Consider the following 19390-nt stretch of genomic DNA (forward strand, 5'->3'; position numbering starts at 1 on the left):
CAGAATTTCTTGATTATGTACACAAAAAATATTTGAAGAAAGTAGTAGTTCTCTGAGTTGTATGCTGAGTACAGTCCTTCCTTATTTAGGACAGTAAACATTTATAGAATTTACAAACCTGAGGTTTATCCTGTAAGTGCAAAAAGCATTCTCATGTTATTTATCTTGAGTAGAAATGTTTAATGATTTTATTTTTTCCAAGTATACTTATGTTATTTATCTTCAGTAGAAATGTTTAAATGCTTTTAGTTTTTCCTCTTTTGTAAGAGTACTTTGAGTATCACTTTGAGGAAATTTCTGCCGCTTTAGAGACTTTAGTAAGAATTTTAATTGTGGGATAGGGTCAGAGGCTTCTTTGGTGTACTTCAGAAGGCCTCCAGGACAGTTGAGAATTTTTAGATTTTGTCTTTATCTCTTCTTTTGGAAAAAAATTTCTCCATTGATTGTAGATTTTCAATTATTTTATGAATAAATGAGATACAATATTTATTATTACTTGTGTGTGAGTGCCTGAGTGTCACCAAACGTGTGGCAGTCAGAGGATAGCTAATGGGGGTTGGTCCTTGCCTTCCACCACTTAGGTACTGGGGATCTGACTCAGGTGACCTCATCAGGCCTGTCATCAAGCTCCTTTACTCACTTTCTGGGACTTGTTAGCCTCCTCTTTGCTGCCTTCTAAAATGCTTTTTCATAACTGTTGTGAGCTAGAATGTCTAAAAATGTTATTGAGATATCCGATGAGTACTGTGAATACTTTTCTCCTGAAAGAAGTGGATTTGAATTCTGCAGGTCAGTTTGAGAAAACTTGCTTTGGAACATGTTAGTGTTGCTTAAGTTCTGAATAATTACATTCTGTGTTTGATTATACATACATTTTATTTAAATATGTGAGAGATTATGGATAAATTTTAAAATCTTTTGTCTTGAAGGCTGAAAAGCAGTCAGCCAAGCTACAGGCTGAACGCTTAGAAAAAGAGCTACAATCAAGTGATGAACAAAACACTTGTTTACTCAGCAAATTGCATAAAGCTGACCGAGAAATAAGTGCGCTGACCAGTGAAGTGAGTTGCTGTACTTTGCTTCATCTAGAGAGCTTGAAATTGCTGTGATACAGAAGTTTGGTGTTTGAATATGTCTCTTACTGACTTTTTTTTTATTATTCTATCATTTTATGTTTTAACTGTGATAGGTTTCTAACTGGTTTTTGTTTTCTCTACCCATGTGGAGCTCTGTAGGACCTGGCTTCTTTAGTTCTTCTTTGCCCATTAGCATCCATTTCCCTTCCTACTCACTTCACTCCTCTCTCACTAACTTTCTTTGAAAAAGTTTGCTCTCATAGGTGTCTGTGCCTGCCATGAACATCCCTCACATATTTACATGTCTTGCTTCTTCCCTTTCTGTAGTTATAACCTATATGAGGCCAGCCTTCCTTGTCTTCAAAATAGTAAAATAGTATTTTCCCTCTTCTGCCTTATTCTTTGTTCTGTTTTTTTTTTTTTTTTTTTCATGATTCAGGTCAGCAGAAATAGATGAAATATCTACAGTGGTAAAAATTTAGCAAAATTTCAACATCCCCCCTCCAATCAAAACATATAAAACACCATAAATTCAGGATATAGGAAATTCTTAAGCTTTTCTTCAAGTCCTTTATAAATTGTTTTCAGTTTTGCTTAATAGTATTTAAGTATCCATTATTTACAGGACATTGTTTAGATCCGAGTAGGCTGACTGGGTCCCTGAAATAACTGGGACTGTAAATGTAACAATAGGACATGGGACGCGCATGGCTTTGCTGGTGGCTTCTACCTCTTTCAATGTGTGTGGAGGTTGGGGCTTTTTTTTTTTTTTTTGCCCTAGTCCTCTGGCTCACCTGTGTACTGACCTTCTCTTCTGTGTTCTGTACATACTCCCTTCACTAGTGTTCTTCCTTTTTGCAAGTTAGAGAATGAGTGGAGTCTCTTATTCCATTGAAGGAAAGCAGCAGTTTGGTATTATTTCTATGTGCTTGTTTATTAGCACTTTGCTAAGAATCGCATGTTTTTTTAAGGCATACTTGAGGTAGTTTGCATATAAATGCAGTATTCAATACATCTTCAACTCGAGACAAAGCAAGTTTCTCAGAAATTTTATATGTAAAAGGATTGCAGGAAGGATGCTTTTTAAAATATTTCTAATGTGTGTCACAGTTTTCTTTGCAACTTGAAATTTTCATCAACATTTTGCAGTCCTAGCAAATGGCTGTTTGCAATGCAAAGGAACACCTGGGGGTGTGTTTAACTAAGTTATTTAAATTTGTAAATGTTAGGCCTTAGAACAAGGCTATGCCAGTATCAGTGGCTCAGATTAAAGGTATTATCATAGATGGCCTGAAGAGGATGTCTTTAGTGATAGTTCACATCCAGTGAGGAACATTCAGTTGCTTCATGGGGTTTTTCAGTCTTTAGAAATCTAAGTTAGTTATAGAAAATCATCCCTTAGAATTGTGATTATTTAGCTAAGTAAAGGAAGTTGTACCATCTCCTAATTTAGAAAAAGCCAGAATTTAAGTATTATCTCTATGAACTTTATAGCCAGTGCTTCTGGTATAACACCTTTTTTTAAAAAACTATATTGGTTCTGTATAGTGTTTTCTCAGGTCTTTGCTTTGTTTTTCAACATTTAAGGTTTACTTGTTTTAGATGTATAGATGTTTGTCTGCATATATTTATATGTATCATATTTGTGCCTTGTGCCTATGGATGTCAGAAAGAGAATTTGGATTCCCTAGATGTGGAGTTACCGGAAGTTGTGAACCGTCATGTGGGTGCTCATAACTGAAGTAGCCACAGACACCAGCCCTCTCTCAGTTTATGTTCGTAGATTGTGTATGTTAACAGATTTTGAGCATTTATTAAATGCCTGATACTACTATTTAAAATTCTGTTTTAGTACAGATATCTGAGTATTTGCTTCTATGGTGTCAAGTGTAGAACAAACCACAATATAAAGGACAGACTGGCAAACACTGTCTCAATAGACAGTGCTTTAGCTTGGGAGAGAGGCTAATGAGGCCATAGAGCTCTTGAAAGTTAGCTTTCTAGGTTTTTTAGGTATTTGGAAGCATTAGCACAGGGATATAAGAAATTACAGGATTTGACCTTGTCATTTTTGTGCATGTTAGAGTATGGAGGACAAAGGTCATGATGATCAGGTGTCATCCTCACTTGTTGTCCACCTTATCTTCTGAGACAAGCTTCCTAGCTGCTGCTGCTGATTTGCCTAGTCTCCTGACACTGGTCAGCCCCAGACATCTGTCTATCTCTGCCTCCCCAGCTCTGGAATTACTGCCATGCCACACAATTTTTATTTCTGAGGTCCTGGGGACCTGCACTCTGGTCTTCATGCTTGTAAGGCAAACAGTTTACTCATTAAACTAGTTCTTCATTACTCATTTTCATGTTTTTAATATTGCTCTTAGAGTTTTTATAGTTTAGATGTAAAACACATCTTAGAAATTTAATAATTACCGGTTCTGTAAGTAAATTCATTATTTTAAGTATGGCACCAAACTTAAGATCTATATATTTATAAACAACAGCATAAGTAAACCCATACCTGGCCCTGGCATGTGTGTGTGTGTGTGTGTGTGTGTGTGTGTGTGTGTGTGTTTGTCTGTGTTCATCTTTGTGGTGTATGTGCAGATGTGTGTGGAGAGCCTAGGGTTCAATATTAAGGTATCTTTTCTAAGTTCCTGTTTATTACATTTTATGATTAGTTTTTTAAAGAATTTTTTTGAAAATAATTTTTCTGCATATGGGTGTTTTGCCTCTATGTATGTCTGTGCACAGCATGTGTGCCTGATGCCTACAGAGGTCAGAAGAGGCCATCAGATTTCCTAGGACTAGAGTTATAGACAGTTGAGCATGTGAGTTCGGGGCCCTCGGCCAGGGTCTTCTGGTTGTGCAGCCGGTGCTCATACCCTCCAGGCTACCTCTCCAGCATCACTGCGTCCCTTATTTATCAGGTCCTGGAGCTCACTGATTCAGCTAGACTGGCCGGCCACTAGCCAGCTCCAAGGATCGCCTGTTCCTGTCTTCCAGCTCTAAAGTACCAGTGCATCCTGCCATGTTCAGCTATTTATGTGGGTGCTTAGATCTGAATTATTTGCTAGGAATATTTAAACTATAAAAAAATGATACATAATAGATTAGTTATATGGAAAGTATTGAAAATTGTTTACATTCATCTGGGGCTTTAGAAGAAGTAGATTTTGTAATAAAGGACTTACATGCTTTGTATTTATCCCCTTCTACATGTACACACACATATAAACACATTTTATTTACTTTCCAAGTTCAGTTGGTCCTTTTTTGGCTTCTTTTATTAATTCTTTTGCTGTGAGCTGACTTCCTTTCTTCTTTCTTTTTCTTTTCCAAGAAAGGGTTTCTCTGAATGTCCTGAAACTCACTCTCCAGACCAGGCTTACCTCGAACTCACAAGTCCTTCTTCCTCTGCCTCACAAGTGCTGGGATTAAAGGCATGCACCACCACCACCCGGCAGCTTTTATTTCTTAGACAAACCCGTTTTTAAATTATAGTTACCTTTATAAACAAAATTAATTATTCTACCTTAAATAGCTGAGCAGCTATTTTGAGCAGTATGCCAGATAGTTTTATATTAACTTGACACAAGCTGAAGTCATCTAAGAGTTGGTGGGTGGTGTCAGTTCCTGGGCTGGTGGTCCTGGGTTCTACGAAAAGCAGGCCTAGGTCATGAGCAGCAAAGTAGTAAGCAGCACTCTCCTCTGGCCTCTGTATCAGCGTCTGCCTCCAGGTTCTGCCTTGTTTGAGAGTCTGTCCTGACTTCCTTGATGATGGGCTAGGATGTGAAAGTGTAAGCCAAATAAACCCTTTCCTCTTGGTCATGGTGTTTCATCATAGCAATAGTAACTCTGTGACAATAATAACTTTTATTGCCTGCCATCTTCCCACAGATTTTTAAGCCTTCCTATGCTCTATTTTAATCTGCTTGTTGTTTAAAGAGCAGATTAGATGATGTTATTCCTAGTAGCTTTTTATATGCTGACCCTGCTACTTAGAATGCCTTTCCCGTTTTGCCACCTTTTTGTTTTCTGAAATTAGATCCAGTCAAGTAGCCTTGGATGATCTGAACTTCCAGATGTCTACCTCTGCCTCCTGAGTACTGATTAAAATTAGAGGCATGTGCCACTTTGCCCAACTGGTTTTTCTTTTTTTAAAGTAAAGTTTTAATATTTTTCCCCCTGAAATGTTCTGAATTATCAGTAGATGTTAGATGTGCACAGTTAGGATTTTTAAGGCAAGGTCAGTCCCTGGTAACTCTACCCAAGTATTTGTCGATAAATGCCTTAATTCCATTAGGAAAAGATAACTTTTGTTTGGATTCAAGTGATGAGCTGTTCTGGGTCCTGGGGTACTTTCTTGGGAGGTACTTACACTCTGTACTACCAGATTATTCTCATTTCTGCCTATACTTTTAAGTATGTACTGAATGATAAGAAAATGACCCAATAATAATTTCAGTTTCTAATGACCAACAGGTGAAAGAGCTTAAACATTCAAACAAACTAGAAATAACTGACATCAAACTGGAGGCAGCAAGAGCTAAGAGTGAGCTAGAAAGAGAAAGGAATAAGATCCAAAGTGAACTGGATGGTAATATATAATTTCCCATGTTTTTCTCTGTTATTTTCAGGTCTAAATTAAAATTATTAAAATAGAACAACCTAATAGAATTTTAATCTTAGAGTATATAGGGACCGTTTTATTATTTTGAATGATTTGTTCATTCTTTAATCTTTCTTTAATGAATTCTTATGTTTATACAATAATTCTTGATTACTGTGAAAATTAAAAACATTGCAAATGTGAGCTTGTCCATCATGTGTTTATAATTTTAAGTGCTTGTAGATCATCTGGTTATTAACTAAAGAATGTAAAGAGGTAGATGCCAGTCATAATTTTCGTTTGCTTGTTTTTGCTGTAAATCCTAGGTTAGTTATTGAATCATTATTCAGTGTGGGCTTATTTTATAGCTCCATTTTAGTCTTAAAATGCCTCAGCAAGATTTCACAGAGGTTACGTTTCTTTCTTAAATACTTTAAAAATCTACCCTTTGGCTGAGATTGAGTTGACCTCTGTTTCCGGATGAGTTAATTTTTTTTAACGATTGTTTTGACTATTTCTATATGTAATCAGAGTTAAGAGCTTTTTTTAAAATTTTAGTGTTTGGGATCTATTGTTATATTGCACTTTTAAAGGTTAAATATAATTTTGCTGCAGTTACTCATCTCTAAAATATTTATTCCATGATCTGAGAATTCTTTCAATAACCTTGAAAATGTTATTATTTATATTTTTGTTAGAAATGTAGCATATTTGCTAGAATGCTAGGTTCTTTTTTGAAGGATTCAGTTTTTTTTTTTTTAAATTTATTGTTACCATCTAGTTTATGAGACTATCCCGGAGCTTCAGCTCCAGACCCCTATAAGAAGTAAAGTCATCAAACTGAATAAAGTGTAATTAATAAAGAATTAAAAAAAAAAAGAAATAAAGTCAGTGAGCCTCTGGGTGTTCATCTAAGCAGATCTTTATCTCCCAAGAGTCAAAAGAACAACTGTCTATAACCTTTTGAGTGATCGCTGTATATTTGCTTAAAAATGATAATAAAAATAATCTCCGAGTTTTAGTTTGTTTCATTGTATTATGGGAACGTTCTAATGAGCTGATGTTCTGTAAGGATCTTCAAGAATATCTGTTCAACACACTCTCACATTCTTTTTTTTACTGGGTTTCACATGCTTGTTAGTTTTAAACTTTCATGTTACTATTGATACAGCTTTATTGTTCTCCAAAAAAATATACTAGGATTGCAGTCAGACAATGAAATTCTCAAGTCAACTCTTGACCATCATAAAGTGCTCTTGGTGGAAAAAGATCGTGAATTAATACGTAAAGTACAAGCTGCCAAGGAAGAAGGTTACCAGAAGCTCATCGCATTACAAGATGAAAAGTAAGTACTTAGTACCTTAGTTTGTATTGTATTTCTTTGTGAAAACATTGTATTTTCATATCATCTTTATTGTAGTTCTTCTAACATAATTATCATCTGTTGTTTTAGGCTCGAACTTGAGAACAGATTATCAGACTTAGAGAAAATGAAAGTGGAACAGGATGTCTGGAGGCAGTCTGAAAAGGATCAGTGTGAAGAGAAACTGCGGGCTTCACAGATGGCAGAAGAGGCAGCCCGGAGGGAGCTTCAGAGTATTAGGTTAATTTTTCATTTTAAGATAGTTTTGGGGACTTAATTTTGTAAAAGTAGCACAGAAAATTCCTCTCTACCTTTCATCTGATCTTCATGTAGTTTTTTAATTGTATTACAATTAAGACAAAGAAGTTAGCATTTCAGTAAATCAGACAATAAATCAAACCTAATCACTTTATTTAGATTTTACCATTTTACTTGCTTCTTATCTTTAGTCCACTAAAATTATTTTTCACTCTTTAATAAAAAACCATAGGCTTCATCATATTTTGAGACTGTGTAAATAGTCTCATTAAACATTCTTCTACTAATTTTAGCATCCATTCACCATTCTTGACTTGTTCGTTGTTACTTTTTCCAACTGTGATTTTCTTATGTATTTTCATCATTTCTTCTACATTATTTGGAATTCTGAGAGCTTTCCCTTTTATAAATATCATTTTAGTCACAGTAGACTCATAGATTATTTTCTTCTATGAGCTGCAATATGTTATAGTATGAATTCTGATTTTAATAATAGAGGCTCCCCCTGCTTCCTGAGGAATTCTCTATTTTTTCTTTTTAATTAATTAATTACTTTTAAATTTTATTTGTTTTGCATCCTAGCCTCCTTTTCTCCTCCTTCCTTGCCTCCCAGCCATCCCCTTATCCCTCCCACCCTCCAATTCACTCCTCCTCTGCTTCTCTTCAGAAATATCCATAGGGGCCAGCCTCTATGGATATCAACCAGCCATGGCATATCAAGTTTCAGTAAGACTTAAGACTAGGCCCTTCCTCTCCTATTAAGGCCAGACAAGGCAACCCACTAGGGAAAAAGGTCAGAGGTGGGCAACAGAGTCAGAGACAGCTCCTTAGGAGTTCCAGAAGAAGATCAGGCTGTACAGCTGTAACATACATGCATAGAGCCAAGGTCAGTCCCATGTAGGCTTCCTGGTTGGCAGTTCAGTCTCTGTGAGCCCTTATGGACTCCAGTTGGTTGATTCTGTGGGTTTTCTTTTGATGTCCTTGACCCTAAATCTTTCCTCCCCATCTTCGGTAGGATTCTCCAAGCTCCCCCTAATGTTGGCTGTGGGTTTCTGCATCTGGATTTCCCTAGTTTCTAGCATCATCAGAATCATAGGATCAAGACTGTGGTCTCATCTTTCCTAATACTGTGACACCTTAATGTAATGCAGTTCCTCATTTTGTGGTGACCCCAACCATAAAATAAATTTTGTTGCTACTTCATAATTATAATCTTGCTAGTGTTATGAATCATAATATAAATACTGTGTTTTTTGTTGGTCTTAGGCAACTCCTGTGCAAGGGTCATTTGACCCTAATGGGATCGTGACCCACAGGTTGAGAAGTGCTGATCCTGAGTTTGCTTTGGCCTTCCTTGCACCAGTTTGATAATTAGCCATTTCTCTAAGGAGCTTTGGCTTTTATTGGAGAGGGTATATAGGAATGGTATAGGAAACAAATCTCAGTCTGTTAGTAGTCAAATGCATTACATTTAGTTCCTTTCAGGGAGCTGCCTATTATTCCCATGCTGAAAATAGAATATTGAAATTTCTGCTGTTTTGGAACAGTGTCCCTTTAATTCTGTGAGATTTTGCACATGTGAGTGGCTACAATTTGACATTGAGGTATCTTCTTCTGTTGCTGTCCACCTTATTTTTTAAGACTAAGTTCTCGGTGAACTTGGAGTTGGACAGCCAGGTCGTCACTGAGCTCTAGGCTCTGCTGTCTTCCTCCCAGCACTGGAGCTGCAGGAGTGTGCTGCTGTGTGTGCTGCTTTAGGAGGTGCTGGAGGTCTAGACCAGGGCTTTATGCTTGTGCAGCAAGCATTGGGCGACAGCCATCTCCTTAGCCCAGCTTTCTAGGCTTTGATGGTCTGTTCATATCCAAATGTTCTTGTTACATATTCTTAGTGTATTGAACTTCTCATTTTATAATGTCACTCATGTCTCTTGTAACTTTATAAAGTTTAGCCTGTTTTGTTCAGTGTTGGTTTATTTGCCATGGTTCTTGCCTGCTTATTGTCTGCATGGGGTATATTTCCCCATGCTTTCCATTTTCAATACTTTGGATTTATAGTGAGTGCTTTGTAGACAGCAGTTAGGTGAATCTTATTGTTTATCTGTTCTATCAGTGGCTGCCTTTTGATTGGTACTTTTAATATGTGTACATTTATAAAATACTAATCAAAGAAAGACCAGTTATTTTGCAATTTTCTCTCTTTAAATTTTATTTACCCCCATGTTCCCTTCAGTGTTGTCCTCTTTGTATTTAGTTGTTTTTTAAAAATCATCTTAATTGCAAAGACATACACAAACTTTTTGTTCTTTTTAATTTCTATCCCACCCATTTCTGTTGTTCACATTACATAATTACTTAAGCCCCAAACATGATTTTTTTTCCCTAGGGAATCAGTTTCTTAAATTAACTAGAACAAACTATGGAGCTACAAGCTAATACTACAAAACTAGATTTTTAAAATTAATTTTAAAATGTTAGTCTCTTTAAGCTGTTAGTAAGTAGTATAGTTACAAATTATTATTACAGTAATAGGTAGCTTTTTAAATTGCACCTGTATCTGCCGTTATTGCTGTCTTTCTTCCTTTTTGTGTGGATCTGAGTTACTGTCTTGTATGCTTTCCTTTTACCTATTTAATGATCACCCTTGATCCCCCCCCCCAATAGGTATGGCTACAAACTTCGTCACTTTTATTTGGAATTTTCTTTCCCTTTTTTTAACATTAAAAATTAACTTTATTATAAAATAAACCTTTGGAAGAATTGTTCTTGCTGGATACAGAATTTTTAGTTCAATTTTAAAAAGTGTATTAAATATATCCATCCACTGTTTTCTGGCCTCTTTAATTTTTAAGCTGTTTTGGTTTTTTTTTAAAGATTTTATTTTATTTTATGTTTTTATCTGTATATATGTTTGTGGGTGTGTGCCTGGTGCCTATGAAAGTCAAAAGAAGGCTTTCTGTCCCATAAAACCAGAGTTATAGATGGTTATGAGTTGCCATGTAGGTACTAGGAATTGAAGCTGTGTTCTCTAATGCTTTAACTGCTGAGCTATCTCTCCCGCCCTGTATCTATTTTTTTTTTTTAAGACAAAATCTTTCTGTGTGTTTCTTGATCTCATGATCCTCTTGCCTCAGTCTCCTGAGTACCAGGATTATAGGGACCTCACAAACTTGTAGCTGTACATCTGCTTTTAAATGTTCTGGCCTTTACTATCTATCTCCCAAAAGTTGAACAAATGTAAAATAAAGACTTAATTAAAAGTCTGGGCACTGAGAGTTCCCTGGAAATGATTCCATTTAAAAAAGGAACATTAACTACCTGTTTCTTTGCACCTTTTGGATCAGAGGCAACAGTCAATAATTAAGGTACAGATTTCCTATATTTGGGCCAGGGATTATATTCACCACTGTGGTGAATGTACTTCCTGGGATAGAACAGAACCTGCAGTGAGACTTTGGCTACTACTGTTGGAAGAGGTGACACACAATTAACTATTATTTACAACTGGAATCTTCCTCTGCAAGTTGCAAGTCTTCAAAGCTCTAGATTTTCAAATTATTAGACTGATCTGTCAGTGCAGTTGGTGTCCAAGAAAGGAAACATATTGGTATTTCCCACCCTATAGCTTCCTTGAATCAACTGCATTAATTTAGCTTAGAGAGAAGCAAGTCTCTAGCATTGTTTTTTCTGAGAACAGAAATGCTTCCCCACTTACTGGAGTATTTTTTTTGCCTTTTTTGTAAAGCATGTGGCACGCGCATCTTTAGTGACTAAGCTACCTTGATGGCCCCTGAGTTGTTGTTTTTTTTTCTTCTCTCTAAAGTGTTAATATTTTTCTAAGTATTTAATCCTTGTTGTGAGTGTATTTTCCCTTTTGTTCTTGGCTTCTAGCTGTTAATGTTTATACAGACAATAAGGTTTTATAGGTTAATTTTATATTCTCTCTACATACTAAATTGAGTTAATTTTACTCTCAGTTACTTCACTTAGAAGTCAAGATAAGTTTATTTCTTTACCAATTCTTAGACTCCAAAGTGATTTATCTAATTGTGCTGGCAGTTATCTAGTGCAACATTGAGTAGGAATGTGGATGGTATATGTCTTCACTTCAGTCCCAGTCTTAGTTGAGTTGTCTATGCTGTATCTTCACTGATTAAGTCTTAGTTGAGTTTTCTATATTGTCTTCACTGATTAAGAGATTAGCATTAAGGCCTGTAGAGACAGCATGGCAGCTAAGAGCATGTGTTGCTCTTGCAAAGGACCCAGGTTCCGTTACAGATGGCTCATAACCACTCAATCCCATTTCAAGGGATCCACTGACCTCTCCTGACTTTCTCAGGCACCAAGCATTCACAGGATGCATGTACATACATGCAGGCAAAAAGCTCTACACATAAAATCGATTAAAATTTAAAGTTGTGAAAAAAACTTGATTGCTAAGATTTTTATTGGAATTGTATTTACTTTGTAGGTTAATTTGAGAATTATTTCCTAATAATATTAATTCTTCCAACCCTTGAATATCTTTCATCACTCCCTTTTGTCTGCTACTGTCACTCTACTTTTATACTTCACCAACATATTCTGCTCTTAAAAAATTTTATGCCTAAGACTTTAGTACTATTAAAAGTAGTGCTGTTTTAAAATGTTCTAATTATTCACAGTAGAAATAGCTGACTTAACTGACCTTGAATCTTATGCCTTAAGAGAGATTTTTTTTATTCTTGAATAGAAAATAATTTCATTTTTCATCTTGCTTATTTTTTATTTTATTAATTTTGGGTTTCATGGTATTGTGATCAGAGCATATTTTTACTTTCTGCAACACATTACTATTTCATTTGTGATCTGACATGTCAAGGCCAGCACTCGGATAAGGCAAGTGAAACCCGTGAGGATATGAACGTTAAGAGATAATCACTTGTGTGTTTGTGTTTGCCTGCATATATGTGAATAAATACACCATGTATGTACCTCAGAGCCCAGGAGAGGGTGTTATACATCCTGGAACTGGGAATCGAATGTGGGTCCTCTGCATGACCCACAAATGCCCTTAACACTTAGCTATCTCTTCAGCCCCAGCATTTACCTTTATAGGCAGATTCTGCCATTTGCATTAGCCTCAAAGTGACTGCCTCTAAATTTACACAAAATGCTCAACTCTTTGCCTCATGCCTGTAGTGTATGGTCAGTTTTTGGGGTCTGATAACCATTTGTAAAGTTAAGTGAGTACAGTTGCTCTTCAATGTGGGTTATACTGTAATCAACCCCTTCCATATTATTTTATCACACCACCATACTGTACTATAAAATCAGTCATTTACCTTAGTCATTAAATGGCTGGTCAGTGTTGCCAGTGGCTGTCTTTGTAGGACCATGTCATAGTGTATATTGTTAGCTTGGGGAAAAAAATAAAAATTCAGAATTTGAGGTACAGTTTCTACTGAATACCTGCAACCTTCACATCAATTTTAGAGTTTTGAACCATTGCAAGTTAGCTAACATTTGACACATAAATATATTTGTGTGCTTTATACACGTGTGCTCACACACATACACACATAGCCATAAAGATTTGTTTTGCGAAATTGAGATCTTCTATGTTGTTCTTATTTCTTCATTTGATCTCTCTTATGAAATAATTAATAATAGAGTCTCATTATTAGCATGTTCTGTCTTTGACTCCCTGTATTGTAGTTCTGCTTCATAAGGTGGTTGTTGTGCTATTTGGAATTGTAGGACCTAGGGTCTCACAGCTCAGGAGTTCAAGATAGCGCCCTTCCCAGAAACTCCCCCAGACCAGGACTCATTGCAAAAGCAAGAGGTTTATTAACCATTGCACAATGGGGTCACCCCTGCCGGTCAGCAAAGAGTGGCACCCGGAGACAAAGGCCTTTAGGTTTTTAAAAGAAAAATTGCGGGAGATTTGAAGTTGCAGTCTTGGCAATTTAGGGTTGGATGAGGAAGCTATAAAGTAAGATAATTGGTTAGCCAGTCCTGCCAAGTGTGGATGCGGCTGCAATTGAAGGTGGGGGTGGTTAGCTCATCCTTGAAGATTAGGGTCTGCAGACTTTTGGCTGGAGGTCAAAAGCTACTCAGAAAAAGTCTAGGTTCGTTGCTAAGAAACGCTATCTCAAAGACAAGGATCTTGTCCTTCTTTTGCTGAGTGAAGGTCATTGCTTGCTTGCCTTTTTTATATCTGTCCTCACAGATAGGGTCACATTCCTCCATTCTCTGGAAAGGTACTAAGAGGCTTTAGCTTAACCTGAACCTAAAACTCAAAGCTATAGGCTTTAGAAGACATATAGGTTACAAAGTTAGCCTAACCCTTTCAGAATGTGCTTACAAGTAATGTTTTGATGATCAGTTTTGTTGTTTTTTTTTTTGTTTTTTTTTTTTGCATTACAAATGCTCATTCTTATTGTTTACTTGACTATTTTATTATCTGATGTCATTACTATGCATTTTTCATACTGCTTCCATTTGCCTGGCACATTTTTGTCTTCTTTCTAAAATTTTTTTTCCATTACTTTCTTTTTGTAAAATGTTTTTTCTACAAGATGTAGCCTTAGTTTTTGTTTCTGTTGTGGCTTTTTTGTATTTTTGAGACAGGCTTTCTCTGTGTAGCCCTGGCTGCCTTAGAACTTTCTCTGGAGATCAGGCTGGCCTCAAACTCACAGAGATCCACCAGCCTCTGACTCCCGAGTGCTGGGATTAATGGGTTGAGCCCCCACTGCTTGAGTCTAGCCTTATTTAATGAACAAAATATAAGTTGTGCTTCCCCACCCCCTCACTTTAATGGGTGAGTTCTGAGCATCGACAGTTGCAGACAGGACATGAAAGATGGGTTGTTAGGAGTTGGTATTCCCCTTCACTCACAGTTGTTTTGAGGTTTGGATATTTTCTGTTACCACCAAGGGTGTGGTTTTGTGTGGCTTTGTGCTTTTCTGAATTATTCTTCCAGAAAACATGCATAATACAAGGCTGGAGCATCTGCTTTTCAGTACCTGCCAATCTCTGTATTTGCCTTCTCAATTAATGAATAATCTTAGTGACTTAGCAAATTAGAAATAGTAAAGGTAAATGACTTAAAGTTGTATTAAGTTGTAGATGATGTTTTGAGGTAAGCTGTTTAGTTCACATTACGTACAGAACTGCTCTGACGTATGGGGGGGCATTAGGATTTTTGTATATCGTTAGTGGCTGATTGTAATCATAAATCATAATCTGTGATAGATTTTGAGAGCTAGTCCTGCTCATCTTTTGCATTTAGGTAGATATATTTTTTAACTATTCAGGACAGTGTTTCTGAGACTCTAATTTCTACCTTCTTCAGGGAGGCACCTGCATATATTATTTTGTTCTATCATGGTCTAACAGTTTGGCCATTTAGAATGTTTTCTGTTTGAATTCACACCTACTTTTCCTGCTTTGAGCTTCTGTAACTATAGTGATAAAATATCAGAATTCTGTCATTACTTAAAGATAATAATGAACTTGACCTGTTGTTTTATTTTAGAACATTTAATAAAATACAAACAAGTTTTAATTTTAAGTTGTCAATAATATAAATCATTTTTTATTTCATTAGCCACTTTTGAGAATTTTTTTATTCTTTTTGAGTTTCTCCACATCATTTATCATGTGTGATTGGCTTCAGACTTATTTTTACATAAGGACACCATAGCCATATAATACCTGACAGAAGGAGCACTTCTCAAGATTGTATAATTTTTCTTCCTTTGGAATGTTGTTTTATTGATGCCACATCTTATTTATTGATTTATAAATTTAATCACATCAACCAAGTCTATGTTTATTTTTCACTAAAATAACTATAATTGTATCTATAGAAACTGGTAGGTCAGAGACCATCTGGGGGAAAAGATGGGTCCTGACAGGAAAAAGTATAAATAATATAAAAAATTATTATTTTAAGAAAGTAGTATATGATAAGTAGCTGATCTGTTAGACATTAGTGTGCTTTAGAGATAGTTTGTTACTATATACTAGTTTTGTTTTCATTAAAGTGGTTTAGTCCCCATTTATCTGTCATAGTGTAAAAACTATCATTTCAGAAGTTATTTTGTTACAGTTGGGGTGATGGCTCAGAGGAAAAAGTGCTTGTTGCATAGCATTCATGTAAAAACTTAGTCATGGCTGGAGAGCAAAGACAGGTAGTTTTAGGGATTGGCTGGCCAGTCAGTCTAGCCAAGAGACCAAGTTTGTGGTTCAGTGAGAGACCCTGCCTCAGAAAATAAGATGGAGAAGTGATTGAAGACCTCCTCCTGTCAGTGTCTGCCCTCTGCATGTACCTGTGTGGGCAAGTGCGCACACACATTGCATATCACAGAAGGCTGCCAGACTATGTATTTATTTAGTTTGTGAAGTTTATTAAGTTACCTGTAAATTGAACCATGTAAAAATTACAGAAGTTTAAGTGTGCAGTCAGCTTTCCATGATAGCAACAGTCTAACCCAAACCATTACAAGAAATTAAAGAGACTTTGTTAGCTGATATAACTTGTAGAAAGGACAGGGTTTGCACTGTTTGTTTGTTTGCCTGTTTGTTTTTCTTGGACACCTGGATTTACAACTAAACTATGAGCAAATAGATGTTATTTCCTTCTTCCTTCTTTCTTTTTCCTCCTTCCTCCTTTTCTCTTGTTTTTTTTTTTTTTTTTTTTTTTTTTTTTTTTTTTGGCTTATTTTCTGCTGCTCTTTCTGTAAGGCAAGCACTGTATGTTGAAATGAAAGAAGGTCAGTTATTTGCCAGCTAAGGTTAGGAAAAATCTGGAAAGTGGTTTGAGCCTGGTTCATATATTCCTCTCGAGGCCTCTCAGTGTGTCAAGTGGAGTGAGGCGCTGTGGCGAGGCCAGAATATGTGCCTGGTCTCTGTAGTGATACAGAGGAGGGTGAGAGTTTAATATCAGATGAATAGACGAAACTAAGGCAATAGCTGTTCAAGGGAAGAGTCTTAAACATTTAAGATACTTGCCTATAGTGATATCTTTTAAAGTAACTTATCTTTTACATAATTTAGTCTTCTCCATTCTGATATCATTGCTTTAGATTTACTTGTTTATTTGGCTGCTCATAGATGGATATTGACATTTTCAAAAATCATTTACTATATCCCAGTTCCCATTTATATCTTGAGAAGAATGATTTGTTGTATGTCATCTTATCAGGAAGTATAATTGGACATTTAAACTGGTTCCTTCATGATTTGGACTGCTGAGTTAAGTGCTCCAGGTGAAGGGTCTGGAGTAGCAGTTGAAGGGCGCAGAGTCCTGTTACTTATTTTGCCTGATGTGTGTCAATTATTGTATCATGATTCTCTAGTAAGCTTTGGTTCAGTGGTCTCTTATCTTTTCAGGAAATTCTTTTTTAGTAAGCAGTGGCTAGTCAGTCTCTAGCACTTGAGACAGGACGCTTGCTTTCAGAAAGCTGATGTTGAGGGCACTGTCCTGAAGAGACCTGTTGTAGGAATTTTTGATAATAGAGAAATCACAGGCTTTTTTCTCTTGCTTGTCATCCCTTGGTAAAGGACATTAACATCATAAGAAGGCAAGATCCTTTGCCACTGAATATGTGACTGTTTAAATCTGAGCTTAAATTAACACGTAACTATTTAAATCTGAAATAAATTAAAATTTCAGTTCCTCAGTCATACTGTCTCTTGTTGCTCAGTAGCAACATGAAGCCAGTACCTTTTCAAACTGAAACTTTCAGGTGATAACTTCCATCACCAGAGAGCATCTTATCAGAACTGTTGGGCTGATAAAGTGGGGCCTCTGTCTTTATGTTTAACGTTTCTGTAACAGGTGGAGCTAGGTTCAGCATTTGTAGTCACTCAGTAAAAACCTGTTGAAAGTTCAGACAGCATATGAACATAGGAAGCCTAGACTATGGTCATTACAGTTGAAAGGGATTTCAAACAACTTTTCTGCGGCTGACTTGTCTGTTATAACTTGAACCTCTATCCTATTTCCTCTTTCTACTTACATGACTGTATTTAAAGTATAATTATAGTTTATCATTCTCCAACTTATCCTTCATTTCTTAATTTCTTACCACCCACTTATTAAAGTTCTTTCTCTCCCTCCTCACCTCTTCCAGGTTTCCCTCAGCCCACCCTCTTATCACTGTTTCCTCTCCCCTTCCCCACCTTCCAGCCTTCTACCCCCACACCCTACTCTGGGAGTCAAACGTTAGGTCTTCCACTACTGAGCTTCACAGCCAGCAGAGCTCTTCCTTTCACAGCAGTCTGGTGCAGCCTTCTTCTTCTATTACCAGAAAATATTTTGTGATTCAGCATTTTCTTTTAAAGCATCTCACTGAATTCTGAGCGGGCATATAACCTCCAACTCCTTGAAGTGGAAAGTATTCCTTTTTTTTTCCTCTCTCCTTTAGCAAGGGACCAGCCAGGGAAATTGGCAGTGGTGTCTATTCTTGTTTTCAGATCATTATTTGACCAACTTTGGTTAAAATGGTTTTTCCCTTGATGTGTCTTGCATCTAATTTATCTCTATTCTTTTTCCTTTTCCACTTACATTCTACTAGATAATTTTTCAACCGTCACGGAGTCTTTGAAATCCTGCTCCAGCTGTCCCTGTTTCCTGTCCCTGCCATCAACTGGCTGTGTTAAGCTATTCATGTTTACGGTTATTGATCCTCACTCATGCTTTCTTTTACATATTTTATCATCCCATACATCTGTCCATATCCTGAGCTTTGTCATCTCTTAGGACCATTCACTTCAAAGATGTAATTATCTGTTCTTTAGTTGTTTTATTGTCAGTGAAGGTACTGAAACTGTTAGCCTTCTGCTTCTCTGCCCATTTGCCTTTTGTCCTGGTTAGTTGTTTTTTTTTTCTTTCTCTCTCCCAAATTGACACAAACTAAAATCATTTGAGAAGAAAGAACCTCAATTGAGAAACGGCCCTCACTAGAATGTGTGGAATGTGTGTGGTAGTCTGTGGGGCCATTTTCTTGGTTAATGAGTGATGTTGGTGGGCTCAACTCGTAGAGTGGTGGCACCCTGAGCCGGTGGTCTTACTGCTATTAAAGAAACTGCCTGAGTCCTGAGGAGACCTGAGAAGCTAGGGTCAGATGGAAGGGGAGGAGGTCCTCCTCTATTAGTGGACTTGGAAAGGGGCAGGGAGGAGATGAGGGAGGGAGGGGTTGGGAGGGAATGAGGGAGGGGATTACGGCTGGGACACCAAGTAAATAACCTGTGATTAATATTAAAAAAGATAGATAGATAGATAGATAAAACAGCTGAGCAAGCCATGAAGAGTAAACTAGTAAGCAATGATTCTCATGGCTTCTACATTAGTTCCTTGAGTTCTTGCCCTGACTTTCCTGGAAAATGGACTATACACTGTAAGCCAAAATAAACTCTTTGTTCCCCAAGTTGGTTTTGTAATGGTGCTTCTCACAGCAATAGAATATAGTCTGTAGTTTCCAAAATGAAGGTGCTCCTAATTATGTTTTTGTTCAGCTCTTATTTATGCTTCAACTACAGTATATATTTAGTTTCTTTTTTGTTTCAGACACTTATTTTTGCCTTCATAGCCCAGTTCAAATTATGTCTCACTTAAGTAGCCTTTATTAATCCTCTAATAAAAATCAACTTCACTTATTTTGTACTTTGCATTTTTCTAAGATTTCTTTTGATTTGTGATACACCTTAAATATCGAACGCTTATAATAATCAAGAGACATGTACATTTTACTCCATAATTTGTCCTTTGAAATAGTGTCTACTTTTCTTGAATTATTTTATTATTGCAAAATGATTGGTGGTGTTATAAATTAACTTAATGTTAAAGTCTGTTATTGTCTAGAATCTTAAATTACATATCTTAAAGCACAGACTAATTTTCTCTTGGGTGAAAAGTTTTAAATCAGCTTTAGATTCTAAACTGGTGCTGTTTTAGTGACGTGAATGGGAGAGGCCTGTGCCTCACAGCATTCTCTGTACTGGATAGTAATAGTGGCCTTTGTTTCATTTCTTAGGGAGATAGTCTCTAGCATGTCTTCTTTGCCTTTGGCTTCTTTACGTAGCGCATTGTTGTTTTTA

General features: G+C 36.6%; 1 protein-coding gene across 3 annotated transcripts in view; it reads left to right on the forward strand.

Moving 5' to 3' along the window:
• The window catches only part of Cep83 (centrosomal protein 83), a 104824-nt gene that overhangs the window by 56440 nt on the left and 28994 nt on the right, over nt 1-19390 (forward strand). For all 3 annotated transcript variants that reach the window (XM_021645391.2, XM_021645392.2, XM_060377940.1), the window contains 4 exons: nt 930-1061; nt 5559-5673; nt 6886-7030; nt 7139-7288. In XM_021645391.2, the coding sequence (XP_021501066.1) occupies nt 930-1061; nt 5559-5673; nt 6886-7030; nt 7139-7288 (542 nt within the window). The remainder of the gene's footprint in view (nt 1-929; nt 1062-5558; nt 5674-6885; nt 7031-7138; nt 7289-19390) is intronic.

Source organism: Meriones unguiculatus, chromosome 2, assembly GCF_030254825.1.
Source record: "Meriones unguiculatus strain TT.TT164.6M chromosome 2, Bangor_MerUng_6.1, whole genome shotgun sequence".
Taxonomy (NCBI): Eukaryota; Metazoa; Chordata; class Mammalia; order Rodentia; family Muridae; genus Meriones; species Meriones unguiculatus.